This window comes from Alosa sapidissima, chromosome 23 (genome assembly GCF_018492685.1).
Source record: "Alosa sapidissima isolate fAloSap1 chromosome 23, fAloSap1.pri, whole genome shotgun sequence".
Taxonomy (NCBI): domain Eukaryota; kingdom Metazoa; phylum Chordata; class Actinopteri; order Clupeiformes; family Clupeidae; genus Alosa; species Alosa sapidissima.
Genome location: NC_055979.1, coordinates 14,815,440 through 14,835,761, shown reverse-complemented (window position 1 = coordinate 14,835,761; position 20,322 = coordinate 14,815,440). Strand labels below are relative to the sequence as shown.

The following is a 20,322-nucleotide window of genomic DNA, read 5'->3' as shown; positions in this document are numbered from 1 at the left end:
TGAGCATACCTTGCATTTGCAGGAAAGTTTTCAGACAAACAAGAAACATACGCTTTGTAAGCAGGCTTGCCTGAGAGACACTTAATTAAACCATTCTATAATTATGGTACCACATTGTCATGCCTATGCCTGAGTAAGTTTGGAATCTTGGACATGAGAGATAGGCCTATCAATAAAGCTGTGTAGGCCTACAAACGAGCAAGGCATTTGTGACATGCAGAAGGAGAGACTTAACCAGAACCTGGCAGTTCTCTACTTTGAAACATGCTGACCTGGCATGAGAAAAAAACATAAAGTCTCAGTGGCAAAAAAGTGCATAGTTGCAAAGTTAGTTGACCAGTTTATCTAGGTTACTCATCTTGGACTGCTGTCTGCATTTTTAAAACGTTCAACAATTGGCTTTTAACATAGCAAAACCATTAGCGATTCATTTTGATCATAATTAACAGAGTTTATGTGCTATCTGTCAACATCAGGATGATATTAGATTTTTTTAAATCATCAGTGAGAGACGGTCAGCACATCAGCCAGAATTCCACTGCTGTCATTAAATGCTTCTGAATTAGAGCGAATCATATTCACTCAAGCCTCCCTCACACTAGTATAGGTGGTACCCCTGCGTAAAGCTTTTGCTAGCTGTCACTGTTGACTCCTCCGCAACTGTACAGTTAGCTGTGTTGAATATGAAAGTTCCATCTCTGGTTCCCTCACGAGCTAGCTGAAAACGACCGCTAGCATCATATTTCCTCATCGAGAAGAACTTTCTAGACGTCAGGTGGATGAAACAGTCGCTCAGCCTCACAGTACCAAAACAATGGCATGCGAAAGGTAGGGGGCAACTTTACCCAAACGACAGAGCTAAAAAGTGTTCCTTCTCGTTGGCGATCATTTAATGTTGTATAATGTGTTATTGCAGGAGTTTTCCTGATTCTTTCATAGACGCGGATCCACAGAAAGCTCTGGAGGTAACGTGAACGTTAGCAAACAAACCACTGTTAGCTTCTAACTGCTGGCTAGCTAGCAGGCCAGCTGGATATCCTGGCAAACAACAACAACGCTTTATAATCTGTGTTTGTATTGTGGTAGGGATTCACTTGTCATATTTCTGGGCCATACAAATTCCCAGCGCAGAATATTGCATGATCAGTGTTACATTAACGTCACCAGTTAACTGGCTAGTTCACACAGTCAATGCTCTCTAGCTAGCCTTATCGCAGTGCTAACTGGAGAGGCACTAGTTGTTGTCAAATAGCAACATGCTGGAAGTTAGCAAGCTACTTATCACAACGTTACATTTAGCCAAGTAACAGGTAACTGTATCTGAGTTGACAGTTTAGACAGTTTGTTTGTTATGTGTAAATCTCTTTCAATTAGCTAAATTCTCTTTTAACCAGCTCTTACTTTTATACAGTTATACGAATCAATTGGCTAATGTTAGCCAGCTAATGATAGGCTACTTGGCTAACCTAACCTCTATGAAGTACCTGGCCTGGTCATCTATCAGAATTCACAAGAATGCATATTTAGGATGGTTGATAGTTACCAATTTGGTAGCATAGTACTATAACCAGTGTTGGGCAAGTTACTTCAAAAGCGTAATGCATTATTTATTACTTGTTACTGTCATCTCAAAGTAATTTGTTACATTACAATATTACTGTCTTTGGATTGTAAGGCATTACACTATGTTTACATTATTTTAACCAAAATAAGGAAATATGGATTTGGTGTTCTCAATAGATCTTCATGTGTTCAATGCAGCTCATTACACGACAGGAGGTGACATAATGACTGAGCTAGGCTTAAGGCTAACAAAAGAACAATATAATGGTTGCAGTTATGGCTCATGGGACAATGTAGGCCCCAAAGGCCAAAGGTCACTCACAACTTAATATAGTAAAATATAGCCATAGTGAAATTGTATGTTGACTTTAAATGGTTCTCATCATTCCACTTACAGTGGTGTAAACTTTGAGAATAATGACTACTTTAGTTTGAGAATAATGACTACGATCTTTGTCTGTAAAAGCAACATTTTAGTTATTCTCACTGCTTGAAATGAGAAGTATAGCTTAACCATGTTAGATCTGTTGCATGAATGGCAGAGATAACTCAAATTCCCTTTCTACAGTCATCTAAACAAGGCAATCAAATTCCAGGACCAGCATAGATGACTTTTTTATTTTTTTTTAATTCTTGGATAATCTTCTCTGGTGCCAACTGAGCATTTTTCAATTTTGGATTAAAAAGCAAAGTAACTTCAGTTACTGAGAATTGTACCGAGTAAAATATTACTGAAATTGTATTGGTAATGCCTTACATTACTGCATTACAGCAAAAAGCAATGCATTACTGTAATTACATTACTTTTTTAATGCATTACTCCCAACACTGACTATAACATTGAACAATTGTTATTAACATGAGATGTTCACTTGATTGATGATTTACTGAACTAGCTAGTTAGTCACAACAAGCTAACTGGCATCCTCTATTTCCAGGAACTCAACGGGGCTTTAGGGGAATCATCTAATAATGCTGAATGGCTCTGTCAGCGGTCGTACGCCCACATTCTGCTTGAAAATTATACTCGTAAGTAATGTACGATATTTACTCTTACTTTATCACGGGCTCTTACACACACAAACACACACATATACAGACGGGTCATTCCACGTCAATTCAACCAGGGCCCACGCACTTAGGTCTCAAAAAATTCTGAAAAAATTACCAGGTGTACCTATGTTACCCAGGACTCTTTCGGCCTCTTTTTTTTTTGTCAAAGTTCACAAGCCCAAAGCACAAGAACTAAACCATGTAGAAGGCTCAAATTTTGCATGCTGATACATCAATAGGAATAGCATGTAGCAAAATTGTCACGTTTGGTCTGGATGATCCTGCATGGTCATAGCCGTCCCTTAAAGTTGATCAACATTTTATTGGAGTTTTTGGCTGGGCTCTGTTTAGGCCTTCAGAAGACATATTTGTACTCAACATAGGCTCTTGGTTTATTTCCCTTACTGAGATAAGTAGAAACACTCTCACAAAAAGCAATGAACAGAAAAGAAATCCCTTCAGGGTCTGAACAGCAGACCTCACAAGTTTGAAAAATCATTTTGGTTCTCATTTTCAGAGCACCCAAACTCCTTGTGGGAATATACAAAGATTTTTTAAATATGTTTTTCTTTATTCTTCATGATCCTTTCTTTTTAAAAACACCAATTTGACTTGTCTTATGCAAATCCGTCTTTTTTATTTTCCACCCTGAACATGGGCAAAATGCACCATTGAGATCAATATGTTTTGTATAGAGTTACCACAGGTTACTCTATACAACCACAGGTGGCACTGTGGTAACAGAATTTTTTGAGACCTAAGTGCGTGGGCCCTGGTTGAATTGACGTGGAATGACCCACACTTGACTGTTCTAGTGCTATGAAAGTTGGTGCAAAAATCCTGAGCACATGCGACCATAGTCACATAGATATTACAACGCAGCAGTAACAGCTTCTCAAATTCTTCAGTACAGATGCTTAAATCCAGCGCATATGGACCAAAAGTGATTTGTGTACCTGTAGGCCTGGAGTCACAGGTGGTTGAGCATTAGACAACCCATGTGGCCCAGAGTTTAGACAACCTAGTATCTGTTTGTCTTAGTGCCTGTCACATAGTAGCACGGGAGGCATACCGGTAGTACATTGTATCTGTATTTGCATTGTGCATTGCATTCTGCCATTATGATATTACACAATGCTTTGCAGAATGTCTAGATTTTGACCATTTTGTGTGTGTGTGGCTGGGAGGCAATACTGCGTTCTTACATCGTGAGTTTCACATCGGTAGTAGACATTTTGTATGTATGTGCACCCGCATGTCTGCATGTCTGTGTGTATATGCCAGTTTGTGCGTGTGTGTGTCTACACCAATGTATGTGTGTGTACAAATCTGTGTGCACTGCCAGATTATATCAGATATTCTCCACATAAGTGGAGGGCCTTTTATGGTATAGAGACTGATGTCACCACTCCGCCATGAATGTGGTCTGTCAGCTGCATTTTGTGTAGGTTAGATAAAAACTAAAACTATGTAATTTCAGATGTAATCTTCTGTGTTTGTTTTTGTCTTTTTACAGGTGCTGCTGAGGATTCCAAAAAAGCCCAGCAGCTTCAGCCTGGACTAGCTCTCGCCTTTCTGAGAACAGGGTTTGTGGAATGCTATATGTCAATTGTAAAACATTCATGCTGTCAACATGTTCATTGTGGCCACTGACAGTAGGAAGAATCCAGATATGATCTGTTATTGGTCCGAGTCAAGTTAGGCCTGGACAGTGGCCTACGCTACTGTATTTTAATGCCGGTAATAATGGTGGTATTTGGAGAGCCAATTATTTTCTGAGGTAGTACTCATTGAGAAATGTTTGAGAACCACTGTTCTAAGGCAATATCAGGCCTGACTGGAGGTTTAAGGAGACTTGAGCAGAATACAACCACATGTATTGATGTTTCTTATTTTAAGAAAGACTAAAACTAGTATAAATTTAAATAGTTTTTATTATATATATTTTTGTATAATTTGAAGGGATTATTTTGGTTTTTTAATGAAACGTACACTCCTGGAGTACCTCTAGAGATAGTCCGTGTATCGCAGTTTGAAAACCACTGCCTTAGAAGACTTATCGGAACACTATGGCTTATTACACCGTTACTCTTTTTGTGTCTTTTTTCAGAATTGCTGAGTACCATCTGAACAACTTTACGTCTGCCCATGAGGCCCTGCTGGAAGGGCAGAAGCTTGAAGGTGAGTCTCTAACGTTTGGTTGGCCTCCGAGTGAAGTGTTGTCCAAACATTCGTAAAGCAACCCTTAAAGCGATGGTTCGGAGTAATTTCACCCTAGGGTCCTTTGCACCATGGGCATGCCCTGATGAAGACAACGTGTCGAAACGCGTAGGCATGTAGCCAGAGTTTAATAAAGGCTTTTTAACTTTAGTAAGGAGTGCCTCAAAAGTTGTTTTTATCTTTCCTTTGCACCATGACCCCGAGCCAAACACCCTCCCAGAACCTTTTTTCCCTTGGTCAAACCCTGGTTGAGTAGTGCTGTTAGAAACTAATGACGTTCTGCAGTCGTAATGGAACCAACTTTTATCTCGTAAATTACCCCACTAATAATGCCCTGAATGGTACGAAACTTCTACAGTAGTACAACTATGACCATTAGTCCAATAACGAGGCATTAGAAAGTTTGTAAGTGCTCCAGGAGTTTTAAGGAGTTTATTTAAATAACACTTGCCTGATTATCTGCTACTATACAGCTGCGTCAACGCTTCTTCCGTGATTTGGGAAAAGCCCATAAAAGTCCTGGCAGGAAGCATGCATAAGGATGTAGATCCAGGAATGCACTAATATTTTGTTCGTAGTCCAGTTTGCAACAATTATTAGTTAGCACTAAGTTGTAAACACTTCAGAAAAAAAATATTAAAAACTGGATATACCAAAAAAAGTTGATGTAATCGCTTCCTGCAACTCCTGGTGCACTTGCAAACTTTCTAATGCCTCGTTATTGGACTAAAGGTCATAGTTGTACTACTGTAGAAGTTTCGTACCATTGCGTATACAAGGAATTTGGTCTCTGCATTTATCCCGTCTGTGAATTAGTGAAGCACACAGAGCACACGATGTACAGACATTGAGGTGAAGCACACAATGAACACACAGTGAGGTGAAGCACACACTAACCCAGTGAGCTGCCTTGCTACAGTGGCGCTTGGGGAGCAGTGAGGGGTTAGGTGCCTTGCTCAAGGGCACTTCAGCCGTGGATGTGGGCATGGGAGAGCAGTGCTCAACCACTTCCCCGGCCCACATTTTACCTACTGGTCGGGGATCGAACCAGCAACCCTTCGGTTTCAAGCTTGAAGCTCTAACCAGTAGGCCACGGCTGCCCCACAAAGTCTTGGGTTTAGGCCCCGACAGTAAACTAAAACTGTGTGTGTGTGTGTTGGAGGAGGAGGAGCGGGGGCTCATATGTGTGCGTGTTGTGTATGGCTGTGTGTGTATAAGTAAGTAATATTCTTTATATGCTTAAGGTGAGACACGGCAGGTGAAAACATAATTTGATTTCGAGATTTTAGGCTAGTTTGCTACCTTAACATGTATTCTCTCACACTACTACAACAAAAAAAGTCTGATTTACACATGTAGGTGTTTATTTCATCACATTTTTTCTACTTGTGCCAGTATATTTCACCAAAAGTTAGCATTCTAACGGAACATGCACTACCGCAACCATTCTTTGAAATATATCATATCTGGTATCGTTGTAAAAGTCTCTCTCTCCTGCATTGTTGATATATTGTTCCTAGCCTGTTTTATGTTACATTTTATTCCTAAAAATATTTTTTTTAAGGCTATTAGCAATATTCCCTGATTTACTGAATAACTAAAAGAGATATCCGTAATTCCCTCTCTAAAAGACTAAAAGATTTTTTAACCTGGCTTTATCCAATGTTCTGATTTTGTTTTTAAAGTTTATGCAAATCATTGCATATTTAATTAGATCATGCATAATTTGCATAGTTAAACATTAAATTATAGAAAACTTGTACAGAAATATTTTTTTTTTCCATATTTATGCAAGTAATTAACTGGGGAAGTTTCATAGTAATATCTGCTAGTTAATTTTTTTTACCCTATTCACCTGTAGTCTCGCCTTAATTAATGATTATTTTTATAAGCAAGAAAGATATAAACAACCATCAAACAGTACCGAAAATCAAATTGAATCGAATAGTTTAAGATGAGTTGGAGAAAATAGTCCAATCTTTTATGGTTAAAACATGTTATGTATAATGCTAAAGGCCCCTACACAGGCACACAGGCAGTGCTACGCTATGAATATTTTCAATGGCTTGCACACACAAGTCTGGTCTGCCGCTGTGCCGAGCACACCGCAAACGGCGTTCAACCATGTTGTGCTTTGACCGCGTCATGCTGTAAATCATGGCTTTTCTGCTCTGAGCCTGGCGGCAAGTAGAAGAAAAATCTTTGGGTCATAGCATAACTAAGAGAAACATAGCGGCAAGTGCAGCGCGTGCCGCGTATAATGTGTAGGGACCTCAAGCCTGACCTTAGCCACCAATCAGCCAGCTCCTCATCTTAAATCTGGTATTAGTGGTTTTATAAATAAGGACTGTGAATTCTACACACTTATACATGAATTCAATATATTTGAGTTGTTCCATGGAAGCTCAGGTAATGTTCCATAGATCCAATTACATCAGAACATCTGTAATAATTCTATAAAAGGGCACTATGGCACATCAGGTAGTCATTATGTGTGTGTACTTTTTCCATGCTTCAACATCTTTCAATCCCCTCCCTTGGCTGACAAATGGTACCATACAACTGACTTCAGCATAAGGGGCTACTGGTTCAGAGAAGTTTGATTGAAATGTGTATAATCTCTTTGACATGTGCTTGCAGAGGTTGACGCAGAGACAGTGTGGCTAGGGTCAGGAGGTCAGAGGAGCTTTAGTGTTTCAAAGGCCCAATCTGCTACTCAACCCTTTTCTTCTTGTCATCTGTCTTTCCGTTTAACTTGAATTTGTTTCATACATATTCAACCGAATTTTGCTGTAAATTTGTAAATTGACATTCAGTTTTTATGATACAAATTTATGCTACGTTTGTGGTAAACTGTCTTAGTAAATCCCTTGGTATACAGTATCTAGCTTGTTTGCACCACACGATAAAGACAAATTATGTTGATGTTGATACGTACTTGGCCATAAACCTTCTTCTTAACCTGATTCTGATCTTAATTTTGATTCTCTCTGTTCCTCAGGCTCCAATGACTTGTTCCAGACGTGGATAAACCGCTGTGAGGAGGCAAAGCAGAGTAAGTCTAATACCTTGTTGCTGATTACAGGTGCCAGTTTAATGTCTGTGATGTGTAAGAATTTAGTAGAGGTACGTTGGGGATGCCTCTATTTTACCACAAGTTTTTTTTTTTACATGGCAAAACATGCTAGCCTACATGGTTTGGCAGTAGACCCAGTAGTGACTTCTTTGATCACTGTCCACATTTCCACTCAGTTATAAAGATGCATACATACATACTCAGAGTGTGCTTCAGCGGCACTAAGTAACCAGGGTGCATCCTGGGACACTGCCTTTATCTCAGAATGGTAGATATTCCGAGAGAGTCATGTTATTTCTCTTTTCATAGAAACATTTTTGTTAAAAGGTAAGAATAAGAAATCCTCATTCAAGGTCTGTGCATGTCGAACCCTATTCATAAATTTGTATTGTGAATATTATATTGTGAACAGTTTCACCTTCAAACACTGTGGTTGCTGTTAATTAGACTTAGTTGATTAGTTTCTTTGTAAGATGACCCTGGGAGTACAGAATAGAACGGATTAGAATGATAATTACACAGATTCGTAAATAAATTGAAATGAAAGTATTGCATAAAGTGATATTCAATTTGCCATTACCTGAGCCATGAAAGACATTTACAGTACATTCATCTAGCTATATATAAGGACAATTTTTATTCAGATTGAATACTGAAGCTTGTGGTGGATTTTGAAACGTCTACTCTTTTATTACTTTCCCTAAATCTAAACTGATAAGTAGTATACCAGTCCAAACCTATGGATCCTGACTTGCATTCCACCTAGCAAGTTAAAGAAACTGCATAAAATCACAAAATTTGACCTTCTGATGCTTGAATTGAACACAGGGAGAGTTGTCTTTGTTTTGAATGAAAGGGGGTAAACCGCTACAGAAATCGGCTTAAAAGCAGCAAGTTGGCTGCTGACTAGCCTCCTGTTTAGGAGAGCCTGAGCCCTTAAGGGCAGGCCTCGACTCAACCCGACCTGACACAACACCGTCATGTCCCGTGCAGTCCCAACACAACCAGACAAGCTGCCCAAGGTCAAGGACTCCACACTTCTGGGTCCATTAGTGACACTGGCCGCCATAACCACGTGGACAGCTTGAACAGCTCGTCTGCACCATATACCGTTTCGCTGTGCTGTGCTGTGCTGTGCTGTGCTGTGCTGTGCTGTGCTGTGCTGTGCTGTGCTGTGCTTTGCTGTGTTGTGCTCTGCTCTGCTCTGCTCTGCACTGCACTGTACTGTAGATTGGACGGTGCATCATTTCCTCTGGTTGGCGCAGCTGACTGGATGAAGAAGTGCAGCGGAATAGATGGTTTCTATCTTGGTCAGGCGTTTGAATAGTTTAGCCCCCCCCCCCCCCCCCCCCAATACTGTTGTGGTAGATGCCACACGTGGACTCCAGAGATGCAGGGGGATGAAAGCACATCGCCTCCTGCAGAGTGCTGAACGGATGTTTTTAAAATAACAACAAAAAAAGCAACCCGTGCACCGGTGACGCCACACGCAACTGAAAATGTTTAAGAATGAAATATAATGGAATAATAAAACGGTTCTCGTGCAGGAAGGGACAAGGTTGAGAGGGGGGGGGGGGGGGGGACACAGGACAAAGGACAAAGTTTCAAAGAACAAAAAAACTAAATTTGTCCAAATAAATAAACAGTTTGTTATTTATCCATCGGGTTTCTCACAGTTCATCTAAGTTGATACAGCTCATTAGAATAACCATTAAAAATGCAAGAGCCGTGATTGTCATGTTATTAAGTGTGGGGACCATCTGTGGTAAACATGCCAGCCAGACTGGGAGATGTGGTACAAGGGAGCGGCGAGGCAAAGAGAGGGTTCCCCTCCTCCTCTGCCTCCTATTCCCCTCAGTGCGTCTTTTGCGGAGCTGGCAGTCTGGTTATTGTTGAGAGAGGCTTATCCCTTTCATGTTTTAAAAAGTGAAATTATTTACCGCCATCGCGCCCGATTCCTTTCGCACACTCTCTAGCTCATTCAGCTCACACTCCCACTTTCTCTATCTGTCTGTGTGTGTGTGTGTGTGTGTGTGTGTGTGTGTGTGTGTGTGTGTGTGTGTGAGAGATCTCCGTATAGATCAAAACTAGATGTGTTCTGAGTTAGGAGTCCCATACCTACATATAAACACACACACACATATAAACACACACATCCATTTTCCCCATTTCTGTGCGTCTCTCGCCTTTTTTGAAAAGCGACCTCATTTTAGACACCATTAATGCAGTGGGAAGCGCAGGCTCCTGCCTCACTCTGTTTATAAAAACCCTTCAATAATTTATTAGACATAACAGCTTAATCCAAAGGAAAAAAAGCATATTTAGTCTGTTTGTGGTGTGCTTGGAATGGTAAACAGCTCTCCTCTCTCTGTGCATTTTTAAAAGAGAGAGAGAGAGAGAGAGAGAGAGAGATGATTCCACATGCTTGCTATCTCACAGTGACCCACTGACATGAAGCTTCAGAGGCAGCTGAATGCAGAGAAGCGAAGGGGCTGGCTTGAGGGAATCACTGTATTTGTGTGTGTCTCTGTGTGTGTGAGAGAGTGAGTGTGTGTGTGTGTGAGAGAGATTGTTTCTGTATGTGAGTGTGTTTTTTGTTTCTGTTTGTGTGAGAGAGTGTGTGTGTGTGTGTGTGTGTGTGTAAGCTCTGCCTAGGAACCACAGCTGTGTGTGGGCTTTCTGTTGTCTCCCTCAATTGTGTATTGCTAGGCGCCTACTCTACATGTGTGGGTATTGGAGAACTCATTTCCTCTATGAACGAAACTGCCCACAGTATTCTCTGAAACATTTCCCTTGAGTAAAGTGTAGTGAACTTCAGTTTAAGGGGCAATTAGACCTTATATGTAAAATTTGAGATTGTTATGCCTGCTGGCGAGAAATCCTGAGGTCCCCTGTTGATGGAGGGAAAACATGTAAAGTGATGGTTAAGGCCACACAAAACAGACTAAAACGTAATTGTTTTTCAAACAATCTTGCTGAATTGTTAAAAAGGTATGAGGTGCTAATTTTGTTTGTGTTTGTGTTTCTAACTATTTCAGCAGAGCAGGCTCAGAATGCAGCCACAAATACGGTAAGCTTTCAGTTCATCTTTGAACTACTGTAGATGTACTGCAGAGCGGTACATAATATGACCGCCGCCCAGTCCAGCACATTTTTTCCACAAAAATAAATCACGCTGAAAGGCCTATATGATTCTAATTAAATTGCATTATCCACACTCAATTCTCACTGGTATCTGCTAGACAACAAGTACAAAAACATGATTAGTTCATAGATTTCACATGTAAAATTCAGTTTATACAACCCCACCTCCATCTTGCCTGTTCATAATTCTGAGAAATTCTTGAATTGTGTGCATGTACATGTTTATGTTATGTGTGTGTGTGTGTGCGTGCATGCTTGTGTGTGTACCTGCGTATGTGCCTGTGCATGCAAGCACACATATGTCTACTGTGTGAGTATGTGTCATACGTATTATTACTGTGAATGTATGTGTGTGTGTATCTGTTTGTGCACATGTGTGCACATGAAATGGGTTAATATGACCCCTGGAGTCAAACATACGGAAAAAAATGGTCATCCTAGTCCCTACAGTTCTCAAGATATTCACAGAGAACTGTGTCTGCCCTACCCTCCTTTCGGGGGGTCCAGTCCAGCGGAGGGGCTACAGATCAAAACGAAAAACGACGGTTCCATGCTATCCATGTGGGGTTACATGCCCACCAAGTTTTGTGTACCCCGGTCTTTCAGTGTCCCGGGAATCCTTGTTGGTGTACATCACTAAATGTACACATACATTATTTTATTGTAAGGCCCCCCATGAACGAAAGTACACAAAACTTGGCATGCATTCGGAGGGTGTCATAATGATCCTACACTTTTAATTTCGTGCAGTTTTGACCTTGTCAGCCAGAGATATTGTGATGAAAACACCTAATTTTTTGCTTTTTAATTTTTAACTAGGTGGCGCTATACATGAAATAAGTGGTAATGGGATGGGTTGACATGCCCCCTTAAGACCAACATACATAAAAAAGGTCCTAGGCCCTACGGTTCTCGAGATATTCACAGAAAACTGTCTCCGGCCACCTACAGGCCAGTTGGTGTATAGTAACATAAATTAATTTATTGTGTGGCCCCCCATGAACGGAATTCCACAAAACTTGGCGTGCATACAGAGGGTGTCATAATGATCCTACACTTCCAATTTCGCAGTTTTGACTATGTTAGGTCACAGATACCTGCGATTACAACACCTCATTTTTACTTTTTTGTGTTTAACTAGGTGGCGCTATACATGAAATGAGTGGTTATGGAATGGGTTGACATGGCCCCTTGAGATCAACATACAAAAAAAAAAAAGGTCCTCCTAAACCCTACGGTTCTCGAGATATCCATGTGGGGTTACATGCCCACCAAGTTTCGTGTACCCCGGTCTTTCAGTGTCCCGGGAATCCTTGACGGACATTTGGGCATGCGAAAAAGAAAAAGGAAAAGAAAAAAAACTGACTAAACCTATATGAACGCCGCTTCTTGTTTTCTTTATCTTTGTGAATCTCCTCCATGATCAGTCAGTAATTGTCACTCCAGTTATGTGAGTGAAACCAAAGTCCTTTTAGGCAAGTCCCTCCACTCGGCGGCCATTTGACAACGCTTTTTGGGCACTCGTAGGGCATCCATTTCGGCAGAAATGCGCGTGCGCAAGGCTTCAAGACACCAATCTTGCTCCAGCGGCGAGATCACAACACATGATTGGCACGATGTCTTCACAACACACCACATGATTGGCTCAATGTATTCACATGTCGACGTTTTGCCGAGGAAGGGGTGGGATATGTGTAGACAACGGTCATATTGGCGTGACAAACTAGCTGCATGCATTTCTATGGAGTATTTTTTGAGTGCTGTGTCTCCACATTAGAAAGTCGCTGGTGAAACTACCACCGTGACGGTAAGATGCACTCTCCCCAATTGGGCAGATGAGATGTCCAGTGGTCTAGTCTAGATTTTCAGGACTGTGGGTTCTTTAAATTTATACTCTCATTGAAGTCCTGACAGTATCCTGAGATTGTCCAGAGAGACTGTGTAAGACAATTCAAATGTCTTGGTGAATTTTACCCAGACATCACTCGGCCTTCACCTTTCCAGCTTCCTTAGTGTAAAATCAGGAAAATGTCTCTCAGTCAGGAAAAAAACTCTTCAGTAGTTCGTCTCCGCAGCTTTTTGAAAGCTATTTACAAGAAAACGACTCTTAAGTGGTCAAATAAAATGCTTTATGAACACAAGCCCAGGTCTTCAGGGTTTACCTAACCATTGGCACAGCTTAGATCTCCAGCATGATGTTGGTTCTCCATAGTGGTGTTGATGCTGCAGAATGGGGTTGGTTCTCCTAATCCCTCCTCAGCAGAGATCTGATGAGAAAGACCAGCTCCTCAAGAGCCTCCTTATATCCCTAGCTTATCATTCTGATTGAGAAAATCTGTGCCAAGTTCACAGATTCATCTGATCCTGTGACGTTTCCCTTTCATTAATCAGAAGCTTAAATGGGATTTGATGCCCAGAAAACGATCCTTTCATCTTGCTAATTTTTTTAAAAAAATTTTTTTTAATGCATTTTGATGATTGTCCCATTTAAAAAATATGTTTACGCCGTCAAATTATCCACAACTGGATCTCCAGAGAAACTGGTGACATGCGTGTCGGCTCCATGTCAGAAAAATTACGAAGATTTGTGTTAGCTTATGCATTATGCCTCTCCAAAGCATGAAAAATTAAACCATCTCACCATGGTCATTTTTTTTTAGATGTCTTTCTAATGCATTCGCTCACTCGCAAACAAGGGAGCTGTTCTGCATATGCCTGTTGTTGTTATGTGTGTGTGAGTTCGTGCGCATCGGGTTTAAATTTTTCAGAGTTGGACTCTCCAACACCCTTTTACACCCCCACTGGCCTTGTACCGTTCATGTGCAGACTTCCATCTCACACATTGCTCCCTGGTTTTATGTTTGTTATTTAGTAATGGGAATCAAGCTGTCTTTTTCATGACACTGTCTCCCGTTTTCCGACATTTTATGTTGTGCCTTATGAGCCTATTTCAAAGAGGCTGTCGACTCAGGGCTAAACAAATTGCAGTGCCATGTGCTTTTCAGGCATTTTTATAGACTACCACAGTGGGGCGCTCTTGCTCTCAGTATACTCAGCACCCCAGAGTGGCACATTGTCTTCTGCAGTAGTCCCTCTGCTATTTTTAGGGTGTTCATCCTTTTACCATTTTGGTTTGCTTGTCTGGCGTGTTTACATTTTTCTGTGTGTGTGTTTGTTTGTTTGTTAGTTACATCCCCCCCCCCCCCCCCCCTTTTGTCTGGAAATGGTCCAGGCTATAATTTTTCTGACTTTTTCTCTCCACAGCAACCCGCTGCCCCACTGCCTGTCAAGTGAGTACAACAACAGCACGGCGAAGCTTGGCTCCCACTGAGCCGTATAGTACCAAAAACACAATGGCCACTGTTCGCATGCCTGTGTGCCTTGCATTTAGAGAGATCTACAACAATGCCAGATATAGCCAAGCTGCAGTACATCACAATATGTGTTCCAGTTTGGACTTGCCCATATAAGCTCTCGCTGAATTGTCCTCGTTCTCTTCGAGCCAGATTCTTCATCACCTTATTGTTGGAAGCGAGCCTTGGCTCCGAGCAAAGCATCTGTTCTGTATTTTTTTTCTTTTTCTTTTGTCTTCTCATTCATTGCTATATTTATGGTTTTGAGGAAAGCAAATATACAAAAAAAAGAGCAAGAAAACAAAAATGCTTAGAATGATGACTGTTTTTATTATGTCCATGACCGAACTTAAAACCTTTTCTGCCCCTGATAAGGCACGACTGGTACCAGACTGAATCACAAGTCATTGTCACCATCATGCTTAAGGGCGCCAATAACGAGGACGTCAGGGTCAGCTTCGAGGAGAAAGAGGTAACTCTGTCCACTTAACTCTCAGCCTGTGTGTGTGTGTGTCTGTCTGTCTGTGACTGTGTGTGTGTGTGTGTGTGTGTGTGTGTGTGTCTTTTATGAGGCTGTGGCCTCGGGGTGCAGGACATTGATATTGCACCATTGTAACAGCAGCTAGCACCGACTTAAGAACACTGAACAGGGCTGAGATGGTGTCGTCCGTGAGGAATGGAGTCCCCCTTCTTATCTAGTCCCGGGCTGGCCGGCTGAAGTGTTCGCTCCTCTTGTTTGAGTTGATAAGTATGACAGAAGAGCCTCGCCGGCCTGTGCATGGTCACGGTGTGTCCCTCTGCTGCTCAACACCGCAGCACAGGAATCTGACAGATAAACACGCCAATTCTCCTCTGCCTGCTTTTTTTTTGTTTGTTTTGTTAATTAATCATTGTTTAATTAATTAAACAGCCAGGTGGCAGACCAGGAGGGATTTTGGCCCCTGTGTGTGTGTGTGTGTGTCTGTCTGTCTGTGTGTGTGTGTGTGTGTGTGTGTGTGTGTGTGTGTGTGTGTGTGTTTTATCCAGGCTCTCCACAGTTGATGACAGGCGTTAATACCCCACGCACTCATGCACACGTGGCCGCCATGCAAGCCGCCGAGATAAAAGGGGAGAGATAGAGGGGGGAGGAGGTGGAGAGATGAACAATTATGAAAATAAGCGCAACCCCCCCCTTTATCCACCCCCACCCCCCTAAAAAAATAAAGGAAGAGAAAGAAAGTAGAGGCGGGTGGGGGTGGGGACAAAAATCAAAGTATAGGGCCGTTGTTTGATCTGCTCTATAAATTAATTACAGAAAATGTGAGTTTTGTGTTATAATTTGGTTGCAAATGAGATGGAGAGCAGATGAAATATGGATGCGCGGTATCTGGGGAATCTGCCCGCGGGCGGCTACTCATGCTGCCATCGCTGCTGCTGCCGCTGAGGAGTGCTGGTCTCCCACAGGCCCCCGGCAGACACTCCGGTAGGGGGTGGGGGGAGGTGGTGGAGGGGGGGGTGTGTGTGCGCCAGCGTTTCTCCCCCAGAGAGCGGCCGAGGGGACTGAGGAGGATGGGGACGAGGATGAGGATGGGGAGGACAGGAGGTGGTTGTAGAGATGACAGCGCCTCAGTGTAAAACTCCCCTGCACTGTCACCACTGTGTCACATAGGCATACACACACACACACACACACACACACATTTACTAGACGCTCTCACCACACCTTCACACACATCCTTACACACACACGCACACACTCACATCTGACACGCTCACCACACCTTCACACACAGCCTTACACACACACACAAAGACATACACACACATCGGACACACTCACCACACATTTACACACATGCATACTCACTCAAACACACACACACACACGCACGCACGCTCGGACTCACCACAGGGGGGCGGTTTAGGGGCCCCTGCGCTGGCCCCAGGCATCCCCCGTGTTCCCGCCCGGAGCCTGTAAACACAGCCAGAGGCAGCTGCACACTTCAGCCCGCCGTGGGACCCGATTACCACAGTTAGGTTCCAAAGATGGTATCTGAGCTAAGAGAGAGAGTGTGTGTGTGTGTGTGTGTGTGTGTACGTGTGCTTGTGTGTGTGCACGCGTGTGTGTGTGTGTGTGTGTGTGTGTGTGGAGTAAAGTGTAGGAGTGGATGTATATAGAAATCTTCAATGGCTAGAATTATTAATGGTGACCTTAGATTACATCCGTTACAAACTTATTTAGTACTTCTGCTATGGGGGGAAAAAGAGAAAACGCTAAATTGTTGTGGAGTACTTTGCTTTGAGACTGTTGAACAGGCAGTGGAACTACTGCTTTCATAGATGTGTTTTGTGGGAGGGCAGGAACAGAGTTTTCCCCCTGCAAGGAGCTGCGAAATCTTCATAAATGATTCAGCAACCGCTCTGCTCTCACCAGAAGAGTGAAACGAGATGCGCCTCTCTCTTCTTTCCCTCACTCTTCTCTCTCTCTCCGCTATCTCCCACGCTCTCTCTCTCTCTCTCTCTCTCTCTCATACAGTTGTCAGCGTCTGTGAAGCTGGCGTCGGGAGAAGACTACTGCCTTAAGTTGTGCCTCCTGCACGCTGTGGTCCCCGAGCAGTGCACTTACCGGATCCTCTCCACCAAGGTCTGCTCCTCCTCCCCGCCCTGCACTCTCCACTTCACACTCGGCTACAGCCACCACTGCAGCCAGCACTCACACACTCACAAAGACACACACACACACACACAAGCATGCAGGCACTTCACTCACTCACAAACACAGACACTAACTCCCTCTCTTTGATACACACTCACTCACACCCATACACATCCATACATGCACAGCATTTTACATCATATGCTTAGTTATAGAACATGATGTCTGTGCTTTAGCATGTTCAGATATGGGGCACCAGCTTCATTTTCAATAGTCCTTTCCCTTCATTAGCTGTCCCTTCACTGTGTCTATGTCTAATATTTATCCTGTCATATCTCAGATTGTCATAGATCTGATACAGACAAGCGATGACTCAGTTGAATTCATATTCTAATGCACTCCATCCTATTGTTCTACCCTTGTAAATCACCTTGGATCAAAGCATTAGTTAAATGAATAAAAATAAATGTATTGGTCCTCTCTGCTGGTAAGGCTTTGCTTTTGCAAATGGGGTCTTTGAAGTGCTGCCATGCCCCCGAATGCTGTTGTTTGCCCAGTAAATTGGGTATAAGTGTTCCTATCCCAAACGTGGCTGCTCTCTGCCGCTCAGTGTGCGGCGTGGCACCAGCGGCTGCAGGCTTGAAGTCCTGTGGGTGCTCTCTTTCGGCCTGTGCCAGTGGGTCTTAGTGCTGCTAAGCAGACGAGCATGATGCCAGTCTGCCATGCGTTAAAGCCTGTCTCTCTTCCACTCCTCCTGTTCATGCAGCATATCCAATGAAACCCTCCATCTACATTGCTTACCCCCCCCCCCCCCCCCCCTCTAAAACAAGGCTCTTGCTAATGAAGATGCCTGCATGCCAGCCAGTCAGCCACACAGGCACGCTTCAAACATGGTTGTCCAAACACGCATGTTTACAACCTATCAAGGCTCGTTTGAAGTGTGCCCTCTAGTGACAACCGTTCCCATTTTAAAAAAAAAAAAAAAGGGGGGGGGAGGGGGAGAGAATCACATAAAATTGTCTGTAAGAAACAAGCTTGACTTTTTATTTTGTGTGTGTGTGTGTGTGTGTGTATGTGTGTGCTCTTATGTGCACTTACAGGCCATTAACGCCCAGCCGCCGCAACGCTAACGAGTTGCGTTTGAGGATTTAATTGCTTCTCAGTGGGAGGGGGGCCAGCATGGGCAGGATTCATTGCTTGGTAATGAGGGGGCCATTTCAGTGGCCCTCCGTTGGGGAATTAATGACTAGCCGCCCACTCATGAAACACACTACCACAACGTAGCATCAAGGAACGGCACCAGGCCGGGGGGGGGGGGGGGGGGGGGGCGGGTTGGGGGCGGGGTGTAATGAAGACGCCCAAGATGGCAAGGATTCAGGCATGATCTTAAAGAGCGAAGATGACGCTCACTCACTTTCGTCCTCACTTGGTCGCCGGGTCACTCGCTCGTTTGGACGCCTCGCTCCCTTATTCGCTCGCTTTCCTCACTGGCTCCCTGAAAAAGAGAAGCTAAGTTGAGCATCAGCGCCATGTCAGTGTCTCTCCGCGCCACGCCATCCAACCCGTCCAGGCAGCCCAGACGGCCTGCTGTGCCATCTCCCGCAGAAGTCATCGAGATCTGACATGCTCGCTGATGGAGCGGCACTGTTAAGAGATCGAGGCCTCTCACTGGGGCTGGAGTGAGCGAGCGAGTGAACGGGCAAGCAAGCAAACGCCGCTGCTTAAAAGCCTTTCCGTGTTCCTGGGCAGAGAGGTTGGTTGGAGCGCGGTGTGGTGCAGTGGAGTGGAGAGGGGTGGATGTCCTGACGTTCCAGTCTCCACTGCCCAGCTCTGGTCAGCGCTCTCACGGGAGCCCCTAGGCAGAGAGGACGGCGTGGGGTGCGGGAGAAAGCTGCAACCCACAGAGGAAGTTGCTCGTTGGGCTTCAGCCACCGTCTCCCTAGGGTTAGGCTCACTGTCCGCCTCCAGCCCCGCTCAACTGCTAGTGAGAGACTGAACGGATGGGGACAACATTGATACTTGTTAAGGCACTTGAACAACAGTAATAAAGCAAGGCTGTGTAGCTCCGTTGGATTTGTGTTGCATGAAGAGAACGGAAGCTTTGTCTTCTCGAACCGTACCTAAATATAGGCTTACATTATGTACTGGCTGTTTGGTCGATGTTTGTTGAGCACAAGAATTGCACCGAGTTTGACCCACTGTACAGACTCAATTAGTCTGTGCAGTGCACTTAACAAGATGTCAAGTGTTCTGGAGCCATGGTTGATTGCAGCGCCTTCCGCAGTTGTCAAGTCAAGCAGTCCTGAAGCTCCTGCTTTTGTATTGTTTGTTCCTTTTGAGCTCACAGATCCGTGGTTGAGATCTGTGAGCTCCGCTGGCTGGCTACGGCTCTGCAGTAAGCAGCATTTGTTGTCCGAATCGTGAAGTCATCCGTTCAACGTTCCAGCTCTTGTGCCACTCTGGTTGCTCGGTCGAAAATGAGGTTTAGCCACCCTTGTCATTCAGACAAGTTTGCCAGTTAATGGTCAAGGGTAGAGCTGACAGCAGCTTGTGATGTTGACCGACAGCGTGATGGTGATGCGGAGAGGTCAACATGCGTTGCTTTGGGCAGTCATAGTTGAACTAGGTCCTGTTCTGCTGACCAAGGCAGATCAAGCTCTTTGAATCTTTCAGGCTGTTGATCCATGGCACACTGAACTCACAGCTGTCTATCTTACTGTGTACTTAATGGCCTATCTGTCTGTGTGCCTGTATATATTTATCTGGTGATATATCTATCTGTTTGTCACGCAGTGTATCCATCACTCTTCTTTATGGTTCCGCTAACGTCCTCTGAATAACACCTTTAGGACATACAGTGGTCTATACACAGCAAGAGAGCACAGTTGTTTGTTCAAAAGCTTAGCAAGCAAGTAAACACACACAAACATGCGTGTGTGAGAGAGCGAAAGAGAGAAAGACGGAGAGAGAGAGAGAAAGAGAGAGGGGGAGAGAGAGAGAAAGAGGGAGAGGGAAATATAGAGTGTCTAGTGTGGTACACGAGGTCTCCTGTAAACCAGGACCTCTGGGGACGAATGACCTCCTTCAGCAGTACACGTAAAGAGCCTCGGAAGCTGACTGAGCAGAACCATATAGTTATTTTTATGTAGATCCACCTGCCTGTGTGTGTGTGTGTGTGTGTGTGTGTGTGTGTGTGTGTGTGTGTGTGTGTGTCACACACGAACACAAACTGTAGTGCTATATCTAGCCACCAATTTGCTCAGCTCTTGATGATTTCC

The 20,322-nt window shown here is 43.6% G+C and overlaps 1 protein-coding gene across 2 annotated transcripts in view; it reads left to right on the top strand.

Moving 5' to 3' along the window:
* The first annotated feature begins 587 nt into the window (after positions 1-587).
* The window catches only part of sugt1 (SGT1 homolog, MIS12 kinetochore complex assembly cochaperone), a 31,624-nt gene continuing 11,889 nt past the window's right edge, over positions 588-20,322 (top strand). Inside the window, exons 1-10 of one of the 2 annotated variants that reach the window (XM_042080963.1) lie at positions 588-828; positions 917-965; positions 2,502-2,592; positions 4,133-4,202; positions 4,727-4,797; positions 7,838-7,891; positions 10,954-10,982; positions 14,321-14,346; positions 14,785-14,881; positions 16,925-17,032. In XM_042080963.1, coding sequence (XP_041936897.1) covers positions 815-828; positions 917-965; positions 2,502-2,592; positions 4,133-4,202; positions 4,727-4,797; positions 7,838-7,891; positions 10,954-10,982; positions 14,321-14,346; positions 14,785-14,881; positions 16,925-17,032 — 609 coding nt within the window. In that variant the 5' untranslated portion in view covers positions 588-814. Of the gene's footprint in view, positions 829-916; positions 966-2,501; positions 2,593-4,132; positions 4,203-4,726; positions 4,798-7,837; positions 7,892-10,950; positions 10,983-14,320; positions 14,347-14,784; positions 14,882-16,924; positions 17,033-20,322 lie in introns of both variants that reach the window. The other variant, XM_042080962.1, reaches the window with a different exon arrangement.